Below are 24,641 nucleotides of genomic sequence, written 5' to 3'. Positions count from 1 at the left end.
CATAAAAGGCAATAAACAACAAACACACCAAATAGATAACCGCAGTAAGGGAGAATGGTAACAAAGATGATGATACATCCAGCATAGATTCTAACACCTCATTAAGTGCCTCCAGTAGTGGCTCATTAAGAAACGATCAACCTGGGACCATTCTAAATCTGGAGGAAGAGTTAGATTTTTTTAGTCGCGGAAAGACTGCGAACACTACGACCGCGACAAAAGAATGCAGCAACAAGCGAAGAAACAAAAAAAGACGAGAGAGACGAAAGAGACACAAACAAAAGTGTACAAAAGAAGAAAAAACAAACATGGCAGAAGAACAAGAAGTAAAGAATAATTCGGTCATAAATCTTTCCAATATAACTTTATCGAAAGCGGAACAATTACTCTCTCTCGGTCTCAATTTTTGTCCTGCACAACCCTTCAAATATGCATCCACTAGAGTTGATGTTTTTTGCTTTATACGAAAACTTAAGCTTAAAAAGTTCTTCACTCTGCAACAATTGAAAACCAATTCCATTACTTCTATTTCGAATGTGGCTGGTGGCGCTGTACCTCCGGTCTTAGCCGCAGATGTCCCAATCCTACTTGATATGCATGACTTAGATCTGGCAACTGATTCTCAACCTATGGGTCCCGATGTGGATACAAGTACCCAAAGGAGATTGAGCAAAATAAACATGACACAAAAAGGCGCTGGTGTTACTCCTTTTAAAGGCAAGTCCAATTTTGTTCCTTTAATGGCCAAAGATGCGCTGGATACATTTCATGATTGCATCACTACGGAAATTAAAGCACTGTACAAGAAAACTAACTATTGCAAAAGAAAAGCGTTCAACCAACAACGGGCAAATTATTTTGCATTGATGAAAAAATTAAGTACCAACGCCGATATTGTGGTTAAAACTGCGGATAAAGGCGGAAATATTGTGCTATGGCCTAAGTCTGAGTACACTACTGAGGCCTATAGACAACTCCATGATACTGAATGCTACATAAAATCTATCAATAAGGAATATCTGAAAGCAAATGAAACTTTGTATAAACTCCTGTCAAAATGGAGTAGGGAAGGCCTTATCCCTGGAGATGAGTTTAAATTCATGCACAACGAGTTTCCAGTCTTACATCTAATACCAAAAATCCATAAAGGCATATCTCCCACACCTGGTAGACCAATAATCTCCGCTATCAGTAGTGTGGGAGAAAAAGTTGGACAGTACATTGATTTCTTTTTACAAGATCATGTGAAGAATTTGCCCAGTTTTGTTCGGAACACCAGTGATTTCCTGCAAAAAATAGATGCAATTGATTGGCAGGACGACATGCTTTTAATAACTTTGGACGTGGAGTCCTTATACACCAGTATAGCTCACAAAAATGGCCTTAATGCTGCCAGTTATTTCTTAGGCCAAAGAACAGTACAATATTATGAACATAACAAAGTTGTACTGAGCCTAATGGACTGGTGTCTTAACAATAATTATTTTGCATTTGGTAAAGATGTGTGGAGACAATTGAGGGGTGTTGCGATGGGGGCCTGTTTCTCCCCCAGCTACGCGTGCTTGCACGTAGGCTGGTAGGAGGAGCAGGTACTCAACATCACGCATAAAGTCTGGATGAATGGGAAAGTGATCAAATATTTGCAGTACATTGATGACATTTTTATTGTGTCGCAAGGGGATGAGGAAGAAGCAGTCTCCTTTATTGAGGAAATCCATAACAACTCCCTGAATTTAAAATTCACATCGCACATCAGTGCAAAACAGGTTGAGTTTTTAGATGTAAAAGTATATATTGATGATTCCTATAAATTACAAACCACACTTTTCAGAAAACCTACCGCAGGTAACACTACCCTGCATGCCTCCAGTCTCCACCCTAAGAATACTATAAATAGCATTCCCTTTGGAGAAATCCTACGACTCAAAAGAATATGCAGCTCTGCTGATGACTTTGAAATATGTGTCAGGGAACTGCGAGACCGACTCAAAGATCGAGGATATTCAAACGCTACGTTTGATCAAGCTTTGGCTAAAGCTAATACCAGAACTCGAGCGAGTCTCTTCCCTGACACACCAGTAGATGATAGCATCAAAGACAGAACCAGACAGCTGATATAAATGTATGTCCCAGATTCATTACGGCTTTTAGTGATCAAGAAAACACCATCAGAAAGATCATTAACAAAAATTGGCCTATTGTCCTTACTGACAATGTCTTAGGAGCCATCTTACCACCTAAACCTATGGTAACTTTCCGCAGAGCACGCAACATGGGAGCAATTCTGGACCAATCAAGTCCAGAATTAAAGCAGAAATCCAATTGGCTGGCACCAGCAGCCGGGTTTCGCAAATGCTCCAGTTGTAGAGCCTGCAAGTTTGGTGTCAATAAGACCCACTACTGTACCCCTTTCAGTTCGGAGGAAATTCCAATTGTAGGAAACCATACCTGCAAAACGGAATTCGCTGTGTATGTCCTGACTTGTACCTGTGGTCTCAATTATATTGGGAGCACTAAACAACAGGTGCACGTCAGGATTTTACAACACTTACGAGCTATCTTGCACAGCGACCCTTCCTATCCAGTGGCTCGCCACTTTGAATTGAAGCATAACAAAGATGTCAACTGTTTAACGTACTATTAATACCGAGGATCTGCACACTTTCTTATAACATGACTCATTATATCTGGAGGCCTACTTAATCTTTCCTTAGATATGAATTCCATGACCCCAGGTAGTCAGGTTCCCTGTTGCCTGGGTGGTTATGGGAATAAACACATATATACTGATTCTATACGGTCCTGAAATTTGATCTAATTTCCTCTTTCTGGCTAGTCGGGTTCCCTGTTAGCCAGGAGTGGTATACTTGTAGTTCCTCTACTCTCTTTTGTGTAAATATATTAAATATCCTGATGTCTTTTCTTACAAGATCTTATTTTAACACTTGTTTTATTCACAGGGTGTTTTTTAATCAGTTTTTTTATGATAAACTCCGTATTTAATATCAAATGTTTTTATCATGCTTTATTATCTGACAAAATGTGGTTTTATCCTAAATTGTTTAGAAAGCATGAATTCAACATATTTATACAGGTGGTTTTATCATTGACTGTAGCACTTTATTCTCTAATGTTTGCACCTGTTAGTGAACTTTTTTTCTGCACCTTAGACATGAACTGTTTGGCACTGTGAAGATCAATTTGGAATGCACCACCCCATGCTAGCCCTCTCTGTTAATATGTGGTGCTCGCAAGATATAACATAGGAATTCTTTGTAAATAATTCTCTATTTTATCTTCTCGGATTTATCCGGTAATAAGTGAAGATTATAAATTTGTATTCTGTTTAGAAACTAATATTTATATTTCCTTGCGTATTTGCACAGTAAGAACTACAATGTTCAATATGTTGCTTATGTCTATGGTCACATGACCTGGTCAGAGGGCTGGGATTGGTAAGCCACCTAGCAGTATAAAACTAAATGAGTTACAAACAGTCATTGCATGTGAGCAAGGGCTTGCTTAGCCCGAAACGCGTAATGCACTTTTTCCAGCTGTACCTTTGATGATAAAGAACCTGTAACCGATCCAGTGGTCCGTCTCCTGTTTAAACGCCTCGCCGGTCCGTGTGGGGATTGGAAGTGGCGTGGAGATATATATATATATATATACTGCTGTGAACAGGTCTGTTCAGGCTCTGACTGCGAGCATGAAACCATCAGAGGGAAGCGGTATAGGCTGCATTCAGGAGCTGCAGCCTGTACAGAGTTCATTTTCGAGCACTGAAAAGCAGGGCAGCCACAGCGCAGAGTACAGTGCTTCAACCCACTTGGGACTTTATTTCATTTTGTGAACTATAAGGAGTGAACTGCGCACCCACATGGGTTGCAAACTACAAACACCAAGAGGCAGCGGGAGCGCCACGCCCACCAGGGCAGGTGTTTATAATTAAAACTGTGAAGCGCGATGTTTCATTCCTGAAAGCAGCCACTGAAGAAAGGATTGTTTATCCTGAAAAGCGTCTGGCAGTGTCTTTTAAATTGGAAGCCTATTACTTTGTTGGTGACTGCTGGCAAGTGCTCGTGTTTTATTAAAGAACCAAATCAAGCTTCCAGAGGCCTCCCTCATTGTGCTTTCCTGTTTGTTGGATATATATATATATATATTGCCCACCGTACTTCCCCACTCAGGAAGAATTCTCACGGTATGTATATCTATATATCTATATATCTATATATCTATATATCTATATATCTATATATATCTATATATCTATATATATCTATATATCTATATATCTATATATATCTATATATCTATATATATCTATATATATATCTCTATATATATATATATATATATATATATATATATATATATATATATATATATATATATATATATATATATATATATATATATATATATATATATATATATATATATATATATATATATATATATACCGTGAGAATTCTTCCTGAGTGGGGAAGTACGGTGGGATGTATCTCTCTCTCTCTCTCTCTCTCTCTCCGAAAGCCAACTTGCCAGGTTCAGAGTCAAAGTCCATTCCTTATGCGTTTCAGAGCCAAAAGTGCTCCGCTGCTTTCAGGAATTTAAACGCATGCGCTGCATTCATTACCCACACCTGGGCTTCTTTCACGGCGAGGGAAAGTTCAATGTTTTTCACAGAAAATGATTTCATTAGAAAAGTATTACCAAGAAACCATGCAATATTTGTATTTTAGTAAAACGTGGTATATTTGTACATTATGAAAACTTGATTCCTTAACTGGGATTTGATATGGGCTACACTTGTCTCCCATTGTTAAATTATTCTGGGCCGGTCACCCAACGCACAGCGCACACTCCCCGTGAGTGAGCCCAGGCTGCCCCCGTTCACGCCAAGTGCCGCCGCTACCCGCAGCTGAGCTCCTGGTCCCCGCCTAGTGCCGCCGCTGCCCCCAGCTGGGCTCCCGGTTCTCGACCGCCGGTACTGCATCTGCCCTGTCTGCGCTGCGTGTCATCTTCCTGTGTTAATTGTATTTTCTGTTAACTGTGCTGTATTTTTCCTCCGTGTTAATTTTGCTTCTGTTATACTTTACTTCCTCTGTTTGCCCCTTGTTGTTGTGCCCAGCCCCTGCCGCGTTTACCGCCACCTCCCCGCTCCCAGTCGCTGCCCCCCTGCGGCCCCGCCCCCTTCCCTCGGTCGCCCTTCCCATTCGCCGCCCCGCTCCCGCCTCCCAGCTGCTCCTCCCTCGCTCCGCCCCCCCACTCTCCTCATATGGCAGAGTGGCAAACGCGCAGCGTTGACGCGCAGCGGGCGCGCCGATTGTGCGCCGAAGGCGCGCCAAAGGTACGCCCGGAACCCTGGCCCCCATAGACACCAGCCCACCCGCCGGACCTACGACGCCACCAAACTCATCGCACTCAACACCTGCCGGATCCCTGGATGCTACCGAGCCACCCCGAGACGCACACACGGACCCTTCAGCTGCCCCTCCTGCAAGTTCTCCTGCATCCGGACCTGCACGGCACCCGCACCCGCCAAGCCGAAAACCAGCAGCAACCACCTCAAGTGCATCCTGCTCAACACCCGCTCCGTCCACAGACACGCCGTGGAACTCTGGAACCTGCTCGACACAACATCACCAGACGTCGCCTTCCTCGCGGAAACCTGGATGAACGCCTTCTCAGCACCCGACATCGCCATCGCCATCCCGGACGGATACAAGATCACCCGGAGGGACCGCGTCAATCAGACCGGAGGAGGCATCGCCATCATCCACAGGAACACCATCCGCATCACCAACGACACCCTCAGAGCTGCCGAACACCTGCACTTCCAGATCCACACCGACCCCAAGACCACCCTCAGAGGCACCCTCATCTACAGACCCCCAGGGCCACGCACACAATTCAGCGAAGACATCGCGGACTTCATCAGCCCGCACGCCCTCCCCTCCGCTGACTACATCCTCCTCGGGGACCTCAACTTCCACCTGGAAAACAACAACGACCGCAACACCACCACCCTACTGGACAACCTCGCCAACCTCGGTCTCAAGCAGCTGGTGACCACCCCCACCCACTACGCCGGACACACGCGCGACCCTGTCTTCTCCTCCAGCAAGGACATCACCTTCAGCCACGCCACCGGACTCCACTGGACGGACCACAGCTACGTCCACTTCAGCTTCAAAAAGAACACGATCCACCACCACCACCAACAGGTTGCACGCAGAAGCTGGAACAAGATCACAGCCGACCAGCTCGCCGCATCCCTGAGCCAGGACCCACCCGCCAGCTCAGTGAACCCCAGCCAGGCCGCCAACAACCTCACGAGGTGTATCAGCAACTGCGCAGACGACCTCGCCCCACTGAGGACCCCGCCCAGCAGACCCGGCAGTAAGAAAGCACCATGGTTCACCGACGAACTCAGGAGCTCCAAGAAGAACTGCCGAGCCCTCGAGAGAGCCTGGTGCAGAGACCCAACACCAGACAACATGACCACCCTCAAGCTCGCCACCCGAAAACACCACCAACTGATCCACACCACCAAGAAAACCGCATTCAAGGAGCGACCAGACAACAACGCACACAACAGCAAGGAACTCTTCAACATCGTCAAAGAGCTCTCCAACCCCAGCGCCGGAGACAACGACATCACCCCATCGCAAGACCTCTGCAACTCCCTCGCCTCCTACTTCCACAACAAGATCGCAGAGATACACAACAGCTTCAGCTCACAGCCAACGCTCCCCACGACCGCAACTGCGCCCCCCCACCACCACCCTCCGCGCCTGGACCGCGATCAACACCGAAGAAACCCTACGCACGATGAACTCCATCCACTCCGGATCTCCAACCGACCCCTGCCCTCACCACGTCTTCAACAAGGCCGACTCCATCATCGCGCCCCACCTGCGGGACATCATCAACACCTCCTTCGACACCGATACCTTCCCGGAGAGCTTGAAGCATGCCGAACTCAGCGCACTACTGAAGAAACCATCAGCGGACCCCACCGAACTCAAAAACTACCGCCCCATCTAGCTCCTCCCGTTTCCGGCCAAAGTCATCAAGAAGACCGTCAACAAGCAGCTGGCCGCCTTCTTCGAGACGAATGGATCCCTCGACCTCTCGCAGTCTGGCTTCCGGGCCAACCACAGCACCGAGACCGCCCTCATCGCAGCCACTGACGACATCCGAGCCCTGCTCGACAACGGGGAAACAGCGGCCCTCATCCTCCTGGACCTCTCCGCGGCATTCAACACTGTCTGCCACCGCACCCTAGTACAGCGCCTCAGCAATATCGGAATCCAAGAGAAGGCACTAGAATGGATCACCTCCTTCCTCGCCGGTAGGACACAGAGAGTCCGCCTCCCCCCGTTCAGATCAGAGGCCACCGAAGTCATCTGCGGCGTCCCCCAAGGTTCATCGCTCAGCCCCACCCTCTTCAATGTCTACATGAGCCCCCTCGCGGCCATCGCACGCCAACACAACCTCAACATCATCTATTACGCCAACGACACCCAGCTGATCCTCTCCCTCACCAACGACCCCGCCACCGCCAGAGCCAACCTACACAAAGGGATGAAAGACGTAGCCGAATGGATGATGAACAGCCGCCTGAAACTGAACTCAGACAAGACGGAGGTCCTCATCCTGGGATCGTCGCCCTCCGCCTGGGACGACTCCTGGTGGCCCCCTGCCCTGGGCAGCGCACCCAATCCAACGGACCACGCACGAAACCTAGGCTTCATCCTGGACTCCTCCCTCTCCATGACTAGACAAGTCAACGCCGTCTCCACGTCATGCTTCAACATCCTGCGCATGCTACGCAAGATCTTCCGGTGGATCCCCACCGAGACCAGGAAGACGGTCACCCAGGCCCTCGTCACCAGCCGACTGGACTACGGCAACTCCCTCTACGCCGGAACCACGGCCAAACTCCAGAAGAGACTCCAGCGGATCCAGAACGCCTCAGCAAGACTCATCCTGGACATCCCCCGACACAGCCACATCTCCGGACACCTGAGAGACCTGCACTGGCTCCCGATCAACAAGAGAATCACGTTCCGACTCCTCACCCACGCACACAAAGCCCTGCACAACCAAGGCACAAGATACCTCAACAACCGCCTCAACTTCTACACTCCCACCCGCCAGCTTCGATCGACCAACCACACCCTCGTCGCCGTCCCTCGCATCCGAAGAGCCACCACAGTAGGAAGGTCCTTCTCCTACCTGGCCGCCAAGACATGGAACTCCCTCCCCACCCACCTCCGCCTCACCCAAGACCACTTCGCCTTCAGGAAGCAGCTCAAGACCTGGCTGTTTGAGCAGTAGCGGACCCCCCCCCCCCTCCCCCCCCCAAGCGCCTTGAGACCCTCTGGGTGAGTAGCGCACTATATAAATGCCTTGATTGATTGATTGATTCAGTTGAAGATTAAATGTTCTTGCTAAGTAAAACAAAAAAATATGGTTTACTTATTCCAGTTTTTTTAAATTATTAAAAATACCATTTGTGATTTCATTGCATGTCCTTAAATTATCTTTCCTTCAAAATGCTTCCTTTAATTTTCTGTGTAAATGTATTTCCTTAATATTATTTTTCCATGATTTGGGTTCCTCCAATTTGAGTTCTTACCTTTTATTTTTCCATTAATTCATATACATCACCCACAGACGCTCACCCAGGCTTACTCATGCTTAATATTCACACACCCTGCAAGCCAAGCACAAGCCAGTATAAACAACAGGACTCCCAGTACACCAACCTCTATCATTCTTGGAACCCGGATTCACCTTACCCTCGGTTAGCCAAAGATGATCATTGCCTATGGAAACAAAATCCCTGGTGGATAGAAAAGTCCTTCGCTGAACCGTACGGAAATCTGGATCCCTTATGCTGTTTTTTTGTTGCCACGGGCAAACACAATCCATGTTCACAGGTGCGCCATGAGGTTATGTTATGTTATGTTATTAAAATTTCTTGAGCGCACAGCTGCCCCAGCAAAGGGGCGTCCTGGCGCTTTGACAGATGCTATAACATAACACACTAAAAAGACTAGCCAGAAACTGGAAAGAGGAAAGTTTTAATGGCCTGCCTGAAGGCGAACATATCCTCAAGAGCACGAATGTGGACTGGTAACGAGTTCCATAGGCCAGCCGCTAGAACCCTAAAAGAACGGCCACCCATCCTGCTCAACCTGAAGCGTGGGCAGACAGCCAGATGGAGACCCTCCGATCTTAAAGATCTCGATGGCACATAGGGTGTAAGCAGAGTAACAAGTGCCGGTGGCGAAGAGGTTTTCAAAATTTTGAAGGCCAGACACAGCGCCTTGAACTTGATTCGCTGTCTGACCGGGAGCCAATGCAAGGCCATGATGGTACCCGACACCGAACAGTGTCTGGGAAGGCCCACAATGGCTCGTGCCGCGGCATTTTGTACTCTTTGGAGCCTGGAGGCCTCCGCTTGATTCACCCCTAACAGCAATGAGCTACCGTAGTCCAGCCTAGATAGTATTGAGGCCTGAACTACGAGCTGTCTGGTAGGGGGATCAAAGTACTTCAAGACTGGTCTAATACCACGCAATATTCCATAACATGTGGCAGCCACCTTCATGGTGTGGTCCTTGAAGGAAAGCGCAGAGTCTACCCAGACTCCTAGATTTCTCACTCCAGCCACTGGAATAGGTGTGACACCAAGCTCTGACGGCCACCACTGATTACCCCATAGCTCAGCTTGCTTCCCAAGAACCAATACCTCCGTTTTGGTGGCATTCAACTGGAGGCAGTTGGTGCGAAGCCAGCTTGCTACTGCCAAGAGACCCGCCCGGAATCTCGAAGCAGCTACCTCGGGGTCTCCACTAAGTGTCACCGCCAGCTGTGTGTCGTCCGCATATGAAGCCATCGTAAGGCCCCACTGTTTGACGACACCAGCTAGCGGTTTCACATAGAGATTAAATATAGTCGGACTTAGTGAAGATCCCTGAGGAACTCCCGTCTTCAGGGGGTAAGTAGTGGATTGGCCAGGTGGTATAGCCACTTTAAAAGTACGATCAGCCAGAAAGGACCGGAACCATTGGAGAGCGACATCCGTCACTCCCGCCTCCTGTAAGCGCTGGATAAGTATTTGGTGGGACACAGTATCGAACGCAGCGCTTAAATCTAATAATATAAGCGCTGCGGTATGACCCATGTCAAGTACCTGGCGAAGATGTTCCAAGATGTAAAGAAGTGCCGTCTCGGTACTGTGTCCTGACCTAAATCCATTCTGGCTAGAGTCCAAGATCTGGTTGCAAGCCAGATGCTCGGACAAAACCGAGTTAACATGCGCTTCTGTTACCTTGGCGATCCACGGCAACAGGGAGATAGGTCGGTAATTTTCTGGCAGTCGGGGGTCAGAGTTTGCTTTTTTTAATATGGGGGTAACCACTGCCTGCTTCCAGGTCGCGGGTACAGTTCCAGAAGACAGGGACATATTAATAAGATCCAGTATGGGATTGCGACACAGCGGGGAAAGGGTATTAATGAAGGCAGGCTTCAGCGGGTCCGCCGGGGAACCTGATTTGACCCTGAGGCTGAGTCTGTCAAAAGCCTCAACTGACAATTCAGGTAAGATAGCCAGAGGCTCATGATCCAATGTATCAGAGACAGTGGCTTCTCGATCCTGGTGGAGTGTGTCGAACCCGTGATATATTTTTTCCACTTTCTCCACAAAAAAAGAGGCCAGTTTATCACAGTGTGAGTCTGTGCAAATCGCCTCTGCTGTGGATCTATTTTTCATTAGGTCCTTCAGTACCTTAAAAATCAGTTTTGAGCGGTTGGTACTGGTGGCAAATTCCTGGGCATAAAATGCAGCTCTAGCTCTGCATATAGCTCTGTGATAAAACTTTAACTCAGTAAAATACCGGATTTTCTGAGCCGGGTCATATGATCGTCTCCATTCCCTCTCAGTCTTACGGCAGGTATGGCTCACAAATTGCAGTCTTGTTAGACCGGGAGGGGTGCTAAAGCGCTAACCTCATAGTGGAGAAAGGCTACAGCCTTTACCAGGAGTTACACAGCATGAGTGTTGTGGTGGCAGTATACTGTGTAGTGATCAATAGGAGTAAACAGGTCCTTTTAACCTGTGTAATTGAAGTGAGGCCTACATGCTCACTCATTTAAAGTTCTGCTGCTGTGTGCTTAACACACACTTGGCATACATCAGTTTGGTGTGTAGTGGTGTGCTAGGCAGTGCAAGTGTGGTGTACAAGTGCTGGGTGTATGTATACTTGTGAAAGGTACAATACAGGGACAATGCAGTACTGTGCAGTATGTATATGTTATATGCATGGACTTGGTGTATGTGTGCTTGCGATGGTACAATACATGAAGGATGGGGTGCTGTGCAGGTCATGATGTTATATGCATGTGTTGGATGTAAGTGATCTTGTGAAGGGGACAATACATGACAGACTGTGATCCATTTTGGGAGAGCCAGGGCTGCATGGTGAAACATGAGGAGGGAGAGGAATCCCCCAGACAGATTTGTGTATTGCTGCATTCCCGTGAACTGGGTGGGACTGACTGGAGAAAGGGAATCACAGGCTCTTCAGTACACTTCAAAGGGTTCTTGTTGATTCAGAGAAAGGGCCAGGTCACATCTTAGGAAGGAGATGGGGCTGATCTGAAAATCATACAGTGTAGGGCTGAGGCCCCCAGATAACCTTTTGATACACATATCACTGTGCCTGATATCCAGGTGTGAACTTCTAGTGATTCCCTAGGCATGTGATGTAGGGCTATCAGATTTGGAGGAGCTCCGGGTGTGATTGACTGCTTTCTGCTCAAGAATGTAAATGTAAATGTAGTATACTTGTAAAGCGCACAGCTGCCCCAGCAACGGGGCGTCCCGGCGCTGTATAACTCTGGGGAACCCGTCCTGGCTTTCCCTGTGGGATGGTCCCTTGCTGGGAGTCCCCAAGGTGGAGCCAGGCATCCCCGGAATTGGTGGGGCCGTTGTGGAGATTAGGCAAGCTAATGCCCAGAGTTGCCGAGTGGAACCCCTGATTAGAGTAAGCACCGAAGCGAGAATTATCGAGTCCGCTGACCAAGGTCCACGACCCTGCCGCGTCGGGAATTGAACCCTGGTCCCGGGCTGACTTCTGCTCTCAGGCCTGCTGCCTCTAACCAGTGAGCCACACTACTCTAGAGGAGTGGTCACTTCAAAGGGAAGAAGACCCCCTTCATAAAATTCAAAGACTCAAACTCTAAATCAGATTTGTTGTCTGAAAATGGACTATAAAAAGGGGGAGCTTGAAACCCTAAGAATTGTCAGCTATGAAGCATAACGTTGGGCTGTGTGAGGAGCAGAAGCTTTGGTAGACCTCTGCCTGGGACTGGGGACAAATGCCTACTAGTCTCCCAGCTGGGTGAGGGGACATCACCCAGGGAGTCCAGGATCACCTGCCCAACAGCATTGAGGAATAGTGCCTGCCTGGTTGCCAAGATTAGTGAGGAATGGGAGAGTGTTAGAGGGAGCAAGGTCCAGTGGGGAATCCTGGTCAGTAGATTCCCTTAGTGAGGTGTGAAGAGACAGCTACTGCACCGATCGGGTCATTGCCCATGTGCAGGGAAATTGAATAACACTTGTATGCCATCGTGAAATGAGCAGTGCTGCACTGAATGGGTCATCATCGCCCATGTGGAGTGAGAAGCTGGAAAACCTGTATGCCAGGTGGGGCCGCCGTGAAGAGATTGCCATGCCAAGCGGCCTTTAATATATATATATATATATATATATATATCTGGACAGTCAAGGCTGCATCGTTTTTTTAAATAGATGAAAGTCCCCTGTCTACAGACATTCAAGCACATGGCTCAGGACCCACTCACATTTCTCAGGTAGAGTCGATGCAAAGTTCCCTTGAGAAAGGGGTCTCCAATTCTTAAGGGGGGGGAAAGAAAGTATTTCTGAAAAGCAGGTGCATGCAGTCACATATCTTCCAATGCTCATTACCCATAGGTATGTTTAGTATATGAGTGAGAAAAATCACTCTGTAAAAGAATGTTCCAGGTGTTTGTAGCAGCCAATAGGCACTTCGATAACGGGTAACTGTTCCAGCCAGGGGCGGCTCCTCCACTAGGGTGGAGTAGCATCGCCCCACTGGTTTCTCACAGTGCGAGAAGCAGAAACATAAAATGGTAATCACTTTCAGTGAGCTTCTATATAAGGAGATGGCGGATGCTTTATCAGTGCTCTCCTAAGCAGTGCTTGTGCATTCTCTCCAAGGCATGCTTTATCTAAGATATGAGTTTGAAAAAACGTTCATCTTTTTCATTGGTTCCTGTTGCTGTCCGTTCGAAATGCTGCTTTTCAGTGGTGTATACACTTAGTAGTTCCTTCTTTTGGAAATTTGTATCCTCCCATGAGGACTGCCCCTCTTACATGTGTTCTTACTGTTCAGGTTATTTATATTTATAGAGAACTCTTTTTTTTTATTTGGGCTGCCTCTTTGCTCGTTAACTGTTCTGTTTACATGTGCAATGTAACGTCAGGCGCATTATTTGCTTGCCATCGCTTTATCTCCCCGTGCCTCCCCTCACCCCCCACAACACTGCTTCGGTTGCTTCACGTCCCTTAAACTTCGCGTGCCACTCCCACAACACTGCTCGGAGGCCCCCCACCATCCCTTGGAGCAACCTGCTGTTTTGCTTTTTTGTTACTTTACAAACTCTTTTATCTATATAGCACACCTAGCCAGGGGCTTGGGGACATTAAACAATCAGCCCATTATCAGAGGATGTTCAGCCTGACAGCAGACTCAAACACAGATCCCCAGCTCACCAGTCTGCAGCTCTCACTGCTGCGCTATATACTTTGCCTAGCCATGTTGCAGGGTGAGTACCATATGTGGCCAAAAGAGGTCCCAAGGGACAACTAACGACAGCCTGCGATATAGCACCCTCTCAACACTGCTTGTCCTAACATGGAGTCAGAAATTCCATTTTAACTTCCAGGGATACAGCATCATTGCAGGTGTACTACATAAAAAAACAACACAATAGAGTTCTTTATTTGGTTAAAGTGGGGGAGAGCATATCAATTGCACAGGTAAAAACATTGCCATTTATAAGGCCAATAGCTCCAACTCCAACAAATGCAAGACCTATTGCATTTCAAATGCTTGCTTTTAGCGAGGCGACTGCAAGCATCATCTAACTTACTAGTGTCTTAACTGCAGTAGGGCACTGTGCCACTTTATATCTGACTGCTCCGGGTCTTTCCAGACCCAAGAAAAGAAAATCTGTCACTTTGTCACTAGACCTCTATGGGATGTTAATGCATAGAATCGTGTAATATGTACCAGGACCCTAGGTCTCTTCTGTTGCAACACCAGCTCAGGGCAGACTAGTCAAAGAATATAAAAAGAAGGGACTCTGAGGTTGTGGCGTTAGTGCAATTAAGACTGCTCTGTAAACAGCTGATCAGGGCTTCGGGCCATATGTACAGAATTTAGGGCTTGGGAGTTCCTAATTGCGAATCACAATTAGGAAATCGCACTTCTTAACATACAGAAATGTACAGGTTAGTAATAGCAAGTCCTAATGGGGTAGCAATAGACCTACCTCATGAATATTAATGAGGTAGCTATTTAATAAAACATTTTTTTTAATGTTAGGCAGTGATTCGTTGGACTACTGCCTGCTCTTAAAAAATGTTTATAGTTTCAACATTCAGAAAGGTGAAGGGGTCCCGTATTTGGGAATGATTACCACCACCCTTAAGGTGTCTGTAAAAAAAATTATGTTTTTCAACCGTAATTCAGTCACAAAACAATCATACATACTGCAATTCGGTATATGAAACGGGCAACCTAAACACACCCCTTCCAAATACCGAATCACAAATCCAAATTACGATTCAAGAATAAGCTACTGAATCGCAATTTGGCTTTTGTACATTCTGAAAACCGTTTTTGCAGTGGCAAACTGCTCAATTCTGCAAATCGGGCCATTTGAGACCTCAAAATAGGGTTTTGTATATAAAGTCCTTCATTCCTTCTGGGTGGTCAAAATAATCCAACTACAAAAAACTCACATCAACAGCAGGAAGGTATGATGTGCAATGAGGCATCACATTGCCACTGTCCCCACTTTTTAGGAGTAAGAAAGCCATAGCATCTAGTTCAAATCGATCCACAGCAGTGGCTAAAGAAAAGAGGTCTGTTGTAAATGGTCTAAACATGAAGGAATTGAAGAGTTAAGGCTGCTCTTCTTCATTTTAATATTAAGAAAAATGTCAGAAAAAAAAATCATAATTTCAGGCCTCAATTTGATTTTGAGCTTTAAATGTGCAACCAAGAAAAAGTACAACAGGCTCTATATTTACCTCCCTTTTGTCCAACCTTCCTTGGAAATACAGACTTTTACCTCATTCAATCTCACTTTACCTGAAATGCCCCACCCCTAACCCACATCTTGCAGAGGGGGTTGTTATTGCTGTATGTGCACTCACTGCAAAAATCCTGGTACTCTGTCGGAAGAATGAACGTCTGAGGCAGAAAATGGAAGTTCTTGAACCCATAGGTCTGCTGCATCCGATGGACGTTCTTGTACAGTCTGTCCTTCCGGGTCAGCTCGTAGGATCTGCAGGAGCATAAGTACAGATGTTGGAGAAGATGAACAATGTTGACAAACCAAGAGAACAAGACACAAAGAAAAATGCACAATCCAGACAACGGCAACACACAGACGCAAGAAACAAACATGGAGTGTCACATCATAAAACCATGTCACACAATGAGCTGCAGGTCTCAGCAAAAGCATGCCACAATCAAAACACAATATCATGCAACACACTGACTGAAATGCTGTCTAAAGCAATGGCCATAGCCGCGAACACCAATGAAACACTACGCTACAAGCAATCAACACAATGCCATAGCTTCACATCAAAGAGACACGGTCAAATCATGGGATTCAGAGCAATTATTTCCAGTAAAAGGCACAAGGCCCCACAGCACACAGTAAGCTAAACCTACCTGCAATAGACCAAACTCACAAAAATCAAAGCTTCTGCCAATGGAAAGTATACAGAGCTACAATATAAGTACACTATCACATGTATAAGGTACAAAACCACTACTCATATATTCGCTAACAACACAAAATCTTACACCACGCAGGATTATAGGAGCAAAACAGAGATGAAGTCAGCTACAGAACAAACACTAGAAACAAAAAACATTCCACAAAAGCCATAAGGCAACAGCTCCCAGCAACAGACAGAGTCCCAAATTCACATCCATAGGCACCAGGCAAGAGACCCAAAAACCCACAACACACAGTTACTGGAACGAGTAAATGATAAATAACCCTTAAACATACACATCTAGCAACTACCAGACACATGGGCACACTTACCCATAACAAAAGAGCCACATAATACCAACATGAAAAGGCACACAGTCACAAAGCGCATTGATAAGCACTTGTTTCTGCTTCATAATGCACAATAACAGTTCAACAATACGACAAAGATATGCGGATCCACAATGATATTCAAAATATCCTGACGATATCCCACACAGTGGAACTTCTCTTGTTCTTTCTGCATGCCTGATTACATGATTTTTCCCTAAGATGTCCCATCCTGTTTTTATTCTCCTACTCCAATCTCACCCGACCACACTTGCCACTCAGTTCTTCCTCTTCATTCAACATGTTTCCTTGTTCTCACCTTTCTACCCAGTGTTCAATTTACCTATTCCTACTTTGTTCTATCCTTCTTTCCTTTCTGATCCGATTTATATTATTGTCCTCTCATACTTTTCATTCTGTTTGTTGAACAACACTTATTCCTTTCTCTCTTGAATTTCAAATCCTATTCTTATTTACTCTCAGTTCCCACTCTGTTCTCATTCATGCCCCTTCTCACGACCTTGATTTCCTTCTCCTCGTCTCTCACTTTCCAACCATGTTTGTTCTTTTCTCTTCTCATTTCACACATATTCTTGTTCACGTTATTTCATTTTACACCTGTTCTTGTTATCTTCCTCTTTCACTTGCTCTCTCTCGCTTCCCATTCTCACCATTCCTGCCTGAAATACACAAATATTGGTACCTACTTTGTTCAGACACTGCAGCACCTACCTGGGGAAGTGGTTGACCTTCTGGAACTCCAAGAGACTACGCATAAGATAGGGCTTAAGGTGGGATCCAGTCCACATGAGGTTGAAATCGTTGCTGTTTTGAGCGACCTGATGGACCATAAAGAGGTTGAGGAATCAGTCCACTGACTGCACATGCACCACTTCTACTGACTGGACATTGCTTAGTGACATGAGACTAATTAAATCTAAATGCAAGGTAGCTTCTGGATTACACTACATCCTGCAAGAAAAGAAAAAGCACGGTTGCCTAAAGATGCCCCGTAAAAGAAGCAGTGGGGTTAGTTATCCTACATGGGAGGTGATAATAATGCACATCATGTAAGCGAGGAGAAAGTCTGTCTAGGACCTCTATCTAAGAGTAAACAATGGGTGCACCATACAATGGAATTTTGAACCCCCTTCCACATTAGCAGCATTCCCACCACAAGTAGCCTCTGCTACAGACAATACCTAGTACGATTGGGAGTAACCACCAATGAAACATTTACGATGACCACCAACAATGTCAGCATGTTTTAGTTCATTCTGGGTGACATCTGTCTCAGGTTGATTGCTCACTGGCAACTTGCGCCATAGGTTTCCATTAGGTCCATTACTGTTTTCAGCCACTCGGTGATCTTACAAAGAGGCACTAAAGGCAGGCTGCTATCATGTACTAAATATTAATGCAAGCACCTGTGACACTCTTCAAGACTACCAATTGTAAAACCCATGTTACCACATCAAAAGTAGAATAGAGGAATTAGTCACAATTTAAATAAGCAGGTAGCAATCACACACTACAGAGTACATGCCTCATTTCTGAGGGACAGCCATATCAAGATCTGGGTTTAAGGTCCTCAGCTCTCATATAATTATACCCAAATCGCCGAGTAGAAATAGGGAATTTAAGATGAGCAATTCAAAGGATTTTCGCCTTTCTGGTATATGAGATAACATCTTCCTGCTCCTGCAAGCAAACACACCCAGAGAGGTAAAGAACTTTGCTGTGATCATGGATTCATGGGTAACACTCCACACCTGATCAACAAAGTGATCAGAGAAGCTTTCTATACGATGAGAACAATACAATTAATGTTCCCTTACCGTGGCCTTATGTACAGGATTCCAGCATCAATAACTAGTACTGTTACATCTCGATTATGCCAATCGGTTGTACAACAGATTCTCTCAACAGCTAACTGGTAAGCTACACTGAATCCAGAATGCTGCAGCCACACAAGTCATAACTCTCAGCAGAAAGGATCATTGCCCCTTCTCTCAAGGCTCTAAAGGGGTTACCAGTTGTAAGAAAACGCTCTTTCAAAGCTTTCTGCACTGCTTACCGGGCGATCTATGGTACATGACAAATGTTCATAAAAGTTCAACTGAAACTGGACAATCAATTAAGAACTCTCACGTCCAAAATGGGTCCTTTTCTGATACTCCGCCCCCTTTTAATAAAACTGAAGCAGTTTCTCTGTACATGCAAGGTCTGGGACACTTTCCTAAAACAAAATGGCCCACCAATAGTCATCTTGAATACAGATAAACAACAAAACCCTGTTTTGTCCCCAAATCAAGACTAAGTGACTCTCAGACAAGTAATACCGGTTGTGTATGCAACCCTCAGATCTATCCCTCACACTCTTCTTGCCACTTTGAGATGAAAGCGAGAGAACCTAGCTGTTTTATCTGTCCATTACCTGTAATGCATAATTTGATGGGACACTTTCTTCAAGCATCCAGCAGTTCATCATCTTCTCTACGACTCATATGGAGATAACAGAACACCTTGTCCTCTCTAAAGAGGCTCACCAGCCCATGAAATATAATGACAAGGAGCGAAGATAAAACAGTAGCACTAACCTACAAGCCCCCCCCCCCCCAAGAACATCTCCTATTCTTCCACTTGCATCTATTACAGCTACACATATTACCGGATTACCTCTCTCTCAACATGCAGATAAAGGGTGGCACACTTTAGGACTGAACAACCCTCTGAGAAGAAGGAGATCCAAAAACTGAACTTGGGCACATCACTTGTTTGGATGATGTGGAATTCATTGCATCATTGTGTAGATGGACTTCTGACATGCCATACACCACAGTAAATCACAACATACCTCTTGAAAACCATGTGCGTCCAAAATGCTGCGGACTAACCGACTCTCAGTGCGAACAATCTTATAGCCCAGGTGATAGCGCTCTGCAAAGAACAAATCATATAAATATTAGAGGGAGGCAGGAGAATCAAAGAGGAATATATACTGGTCTAAAAGACAGTTTGACTTCTTGTCCATTACAGACTTCTGCACTTCTTCAGGGGAACAAACAAGACACTGCCCGAATGAGTTGATTCCTCAGCAACATGATATACACAAAAAGTTCATCAGATTTATCCATGATGACTGCTTGGCAGCCCCAGAGTTCAAAGTACTTGTGAACAAACATTTTCTACCCTGTGCTTACTGAAAACAGTGACATTACTGAAGGTTATGGATAATGTATCAAAGCAAAGAAAATTGTGAGATTAAAATGTGATACGTTTCAGTTTATTCTGGATGCAAACTCTGTCATGTTGCTCTTTTGCTGGCTGCTTAAAGTATGGCTTTCTACTAGGTTTGTTGATGTTATAAGCTATCGCTGATCTGACAATGCTGAAAGAAGATGGAGACTAATACTCAATATCCATGGGAGGTTGTTTAAAGCAGCCAATCTACCACCAACTAGTTTTCACATATAGAATTAGTGGTGAGACCTAAGTAGAGCACCAACATGTATCTTATTGTCTTCGGGGGAAAACAATTTGCATCAAGAACAGAATTTTAACAAAACTTGTAAATTAGACAAAGGCAGGAAAACCAGTTAACTGCTAACAGGTGTGGGAGACAAGGAGGTTAATTGTGTTATAAAACCCACATGTTGAATGGCAGCTGTTCACTTGCACTCCTACAGTAAAGAGATTGAAGTATCATCAAAATGGCACCACAGAGACTAACAAAACCCTTAAATGGATGTGCATCACAGGTGATGTAGTATGGAATGGTGCCAAGATCCTAGAAAGAGATTGTAACAGCCTTTAAATTACCAATAGCATCATTACATATGGTCTTGTATGTATTTCAGCTTGTTCCACAATAACTTTCTTAAGTTTCCATGATAGTAGTGCAAGAAAAAGGGGCATTCATATCATCTGTGCCCTAGCAGCAACAACTAGTACTCTTGGCAAAAGCATCATCCACTAACAAGGAGCCCACTGGGTGATCAGCACCATTCATTTCCCATCAGTACACACCCAGAAGGACCACCGAGCTATCACAAATTTCTAAAAGCTCAGTGACTGACCAGCACAACCCATCACTCAACAGTTCAGCGGACTAAAAGCATCAACCACCTCCAATCAATAACTGAGGTAGCTGGAGCATCTACCCAAATCAGTCCACAAAGCTGGTAGCATTAAGAATCTCAAAATAACTTGCTGTGCTATCTGCAACACCCACCGCCCACCTCCAGCTATTCCACTGGTCTTGCAACTCCTGTTCCACCTCATTAACCTCCAATTAGCTCATGTGGCGTTCCGCATCGCTGACCAGTAGCCAGCTCACTAGGTGAGCAGCATCATACCGACCCAGCTAGCAATAGAAACAATTCAAATAACCCTTAATAACTTCACCTGCCTGAACAAGATCACTGAGCTAGCAGCATGACATTCATCCAACCTAGACAGAATTGACCTTCAGGGAGAGATAGACAAAAAATATTCTGCGTAATCTGACTCATTGTAAATGAGATTATCCAAGGGCTAGTGAGAGCCTTAATATCCCTTGATATTCACTTTTGCTGACAATAATCCTGAACTTACAGCAGCCATTGCAAAGTAATTAAATGAAGGCTGGAAAAGAAGAGGGGAACAGAAAAGCAAGTTAAATAAAATCATAATGAAATGATACATTTATCTTAGAAGGTTATTTATTAATCCAAGTCTGAAGACAAATATATATCCTCGCATAAGATTGAAAGATACAGGAAATAAGAGTAGAGTCGTTGTAACATCATCGCAAGAAGGATATCAGGAGCTTTTTTGCTTTTGCATTACATAGTGTTACATCTACCTAGTTTAAATACCAATGTCTAAGCAACATGTGTGTGTCATTACCAGCTGTGTGCCTAGAAGCACATGGTACCATGGGATCACACAGAATCGATTGCGAGACAGAAGAAACAGAAAATAAAATGTGCTTATATTCTGCTTCCAAATAATTAAGATATTCTACATCATCTGGATTTTCGCAATATGTTTTGTAGGCTGCATTTTTGCACGTACAACGCATCCCTGTTTAAGTGGGACTGACATTTTTTTTCAAGAAAACCTGCTCTATGAAAGCTTAATTTCTTCCCCACAGAGATTAATATAAACCACGTCTTAATAAATCTATGAAACACCAACCAGTCTACCTGACTAACAGCAACTCCTGTTTCCGCACTGCCACATCGCTAGCAGCAATATATACCTCCAAAAATCCCCTAGACTAGTAACATTATCACATCCAAACAGCTCTCAGGGAGCATGCTATAGAAACTTGATCTTGGAAGTGACACCAGAGGATATAATGATAATGATGGTATTAAAGCTTTAGTCAGAGAGATGGGGAGATAGCTACCCAACACAATGGCCAAGAGTGGTAGGTGTTCAGGGGTGATTGCTAAATATTCTACCAAGGACTGCACTGATTGATCACTGAATAAAGATTTTTCAGGAGAAAGCTCCAGCGTTGGCAGCATTGCTCGCAGCCATGCAGTGGCCTCTCTGGCCATGACAAACTGTAACAATGCAAGTTGGGACACAGTAGTTTTGTAAACCAAGATAATTGTGGCATTGTTTACACTTAAGCCAGTATGCTGCAGCGCAATGAACTTGCAATGAATGCGCTTATGGAGAAGGAGAGCATTCTTGAGCTTCTGCTTGACTGCAGACTACGCAAGCCCCTCTCATCCATGGTGAGAGTCTACAGTGCTGTGTGATGTCAGGATCCACATCACCTGGTGGCTCCCTTCTGCTAACTTTCCTTCTATTAATTCTTGAATGATTAATTCTTGATTTGTTTATATGTTCATTAAGGGATATTTACTAATTTGTGTTTTTGTCTACTCAGAAGGATGTCTCTTGAAGTTGGAGATCAACTGTCAAGAAAACTTAACGTTTGGGAAGGTCCTAACCAGTGTCTTTGTGCGTCATCATCACCATCTTCTGTTAAGACAGCAGCATTACTCACATTCAACCATGCATATATTATAGTGTCATCAACCACCTCTGACTTGCAGAGTGGGCTAGCACCATCACTCATACCTATTAGCCCTTTAGAATAGAAAAATTGCTCATTGGCAAACTCCCAAGCAAGCAGCATCACCTCCCTACAATGAAATAACTGAACATCTAACCATCCCACTAGGACAGCAGCAGCACTTCCATCCACTCCTCTTGGCTAGCAATGCCATCACCACCACCCATGTCGAAACAGGTTTTCTGTGTAAGATACATCATCCTAAGTCCCACTGTGGTAGCAGCATCACCGACCTCCAAGCAACGTCCTAAGCGTGCAGCAGGAGAATCACTTCCAACCACCCCACCACCAACCAAGTCGAATACCTGCATCACCCACCTCCAACGTGCCGTGTGGAGCTTTCCTTCATAAGAATGGCTTCCGCATGAAAAACCATGATTGGAATCCTCCTGGAGCCGCCAGTCCAGCGAATGGCCGCATTAGGACTGCAGAAACAAACAGGTTGAAAAGCTTAGCTGAGTCAATTTGAAAGTTACCCAACACACATGCAACTGCAGTATGGACACGTGCTCTGTTAATACACTGCATTCCTCACCTGCGCCAACCCACTACAAACCTATACAGGGGCTCAAATAGATATCTGCTGAAAGCCCCTCTAAAATGACCTAATACACCCCTTGCTGTTACAGTCCACACACATACAACCTTAAACCAGATTACCCATCATTTCAATCATTCGTATTGTAGGTTCTGATGTGAATAAAAGTGACAACGAGGGGAGCCAACTGCTTAATCAAAATTGTAATTTTTTTTGATAATCAAGTTTTATTGAAGTTTCAAGCACAAAGAAATTAATTCGCAACAAGTCACCTATTCCCTTGAAACACCCCCGATTTCCCCCCCCCATGACATCACAAAGCAGAATAACATGCATAGAAAGAGTCATCGGTTCCCATCGAGCACAGCGTGATATCAAATTCATCACGGCGGTAACACCAAACCATTTCCCCCAAATCTTGTTGAAAAGTTCCGGGCAGCCCCGCGCCTCGAAGACAGATTTCTCTTGAGTCCCACACCAGTCCACCCCCCTCCTCCATTTTGATAGGGTCGGTGCCACCCTTTGAGACCACTGGGCTGCAATGACCCGCTTTGCCACCGCAAGCGCCGTTCCTAAGAGGCGCTTATCAGCCCGAGAGCCGTCCAGACCATCGAACACTCCAAGAAGCAGATGTCTCGGGTCATGCGGCACCACCCAACCCAGCACACCCTTCAGCTCCCCCTCCACCCCCCTCCAGAATGACTCCAGGGCCGGGCAAAGCCACACCATATAGAAGAAAGCAGCCGGGGTACCATCGCAACGGGCACATGCCGGGGAGGGCCGTGCACCCGCACGAAAGAGACGGACCGGCATCAAATAAGCCATGTGGAGGAAATAGAGCTGGACTAGGCGTAATTTTGAGGATGTGTTTTGGGTTCTGGGCGCCATAAGGGCGTCACGCCAGTCAGCCTCGTCCAAGGGGCCCACCCATTCCTCCCATTTCTCTCTACGGTGGTCCAAGGATGCAGGGGAATTATTAGTCAGGGCACGGTATATCCGGGAGACCCCTCCCCTTCCCAGATCTCCCATCATGACCTGGGCCTCCAGGGGACTGAACTCTGGAAGGGAAGTGGGTGTGGGGAAGTGAATGTGAAGGGCGTGGTGGAGTTGTAGATATTTGTAGAATTGGGAGTGTAGGAGTGAGTGACGCTGCTGCAGGTAAGCAAAGGAGCGTACGTGGTCCCCCATCCACACGTCGCCAAGCAGGGTTATCCCTACCAGATCCCACTGACGGAACCCCTCCAGGGCCGCGCGTCTGCCTGGTCAGTTTCCGGTCGCAGCGCAGCAGGCAAAGTGAAGCGCGCCAAGCCATAAGGACCGACCTGGTGATGGAGGGTATGTCACGTGGCACCGGGGAGCCGTACAGGAAGCCCTGCAGGTGCGTGAACTCAAGAACGGTGAGTTCCACCCGATAGGCGGGGTCAGACCATCCACCCGCAAACCAATCATGGATCACGATTAGTTTGGTGGCCAGATAATAGGCATAGAGGTTGGTAACACCCATACCGCCATCGAAGGAGGGAATGCGGGAGTGAGAGAGTGATAAGCGGGAGCGCCCTCTCCCCCATAAGAATCGAATCAACACGCTATCCAATTCCCGGAACCAGCCGC

At 45.8% G+C, this 24,641-nt stretch overlaps 1 protein-coding gene across 6 annotated transcripts in view; it reads right to left on the bottom strand.

Moving 5' to 3' along the window:
- TTLL5 (tubulin tyrosine ligase like 5) overlaps window positions 1-24,641 on the bottom strand; it is a 1,026,293-nt gene that overhangs the window by 898,803 nt on the left and 102,849 nt on the right. For all 6 annotated transcript variants that reach the window (XM_078659928.1, XM_078659931.1, XM_078659927.1 and 3 more), the window contains exons 5-8: window positions 22,811-22,917; window positions 19,274-19,356; window positions 17,149-17,255; window positions 15,512-15,642 (exon numbers count right to left, since the gene is read on the bottom strand). In XM_078659928.1, coding sequence (XP_078516054.1) covers window positions 15,512-15,642; window positions 17,149-17,255; window positions 19,274-19,356; window positions 22,811-22,917 — 428 coding nt within the window. The remainder of the gene's footprint in view (window positions 1-15,511; window positions 15,643-17,148; window positions 17,256-19,273; window positions 19,357-22,810; window positions 22,918-24,641) is intronic.

Source organism: Lissotriton helveticus, chromosome 9, assembly GCF_964261635.1.
Source record: "Lissotriton helveticus chromosome 9, aLisHel1.1, whole genome shotgun sequence".
In the NCBI taxonomy this organism is placed as follows: Eukaryota; Metazoa; Chordata; class Amphibia; order Caudata; family Salamandridae; genus Lissotriton; species Lissotriton helveticus.
This window is presented reverse-complemented; position numbering and strand designations above follow the sequence as displayed.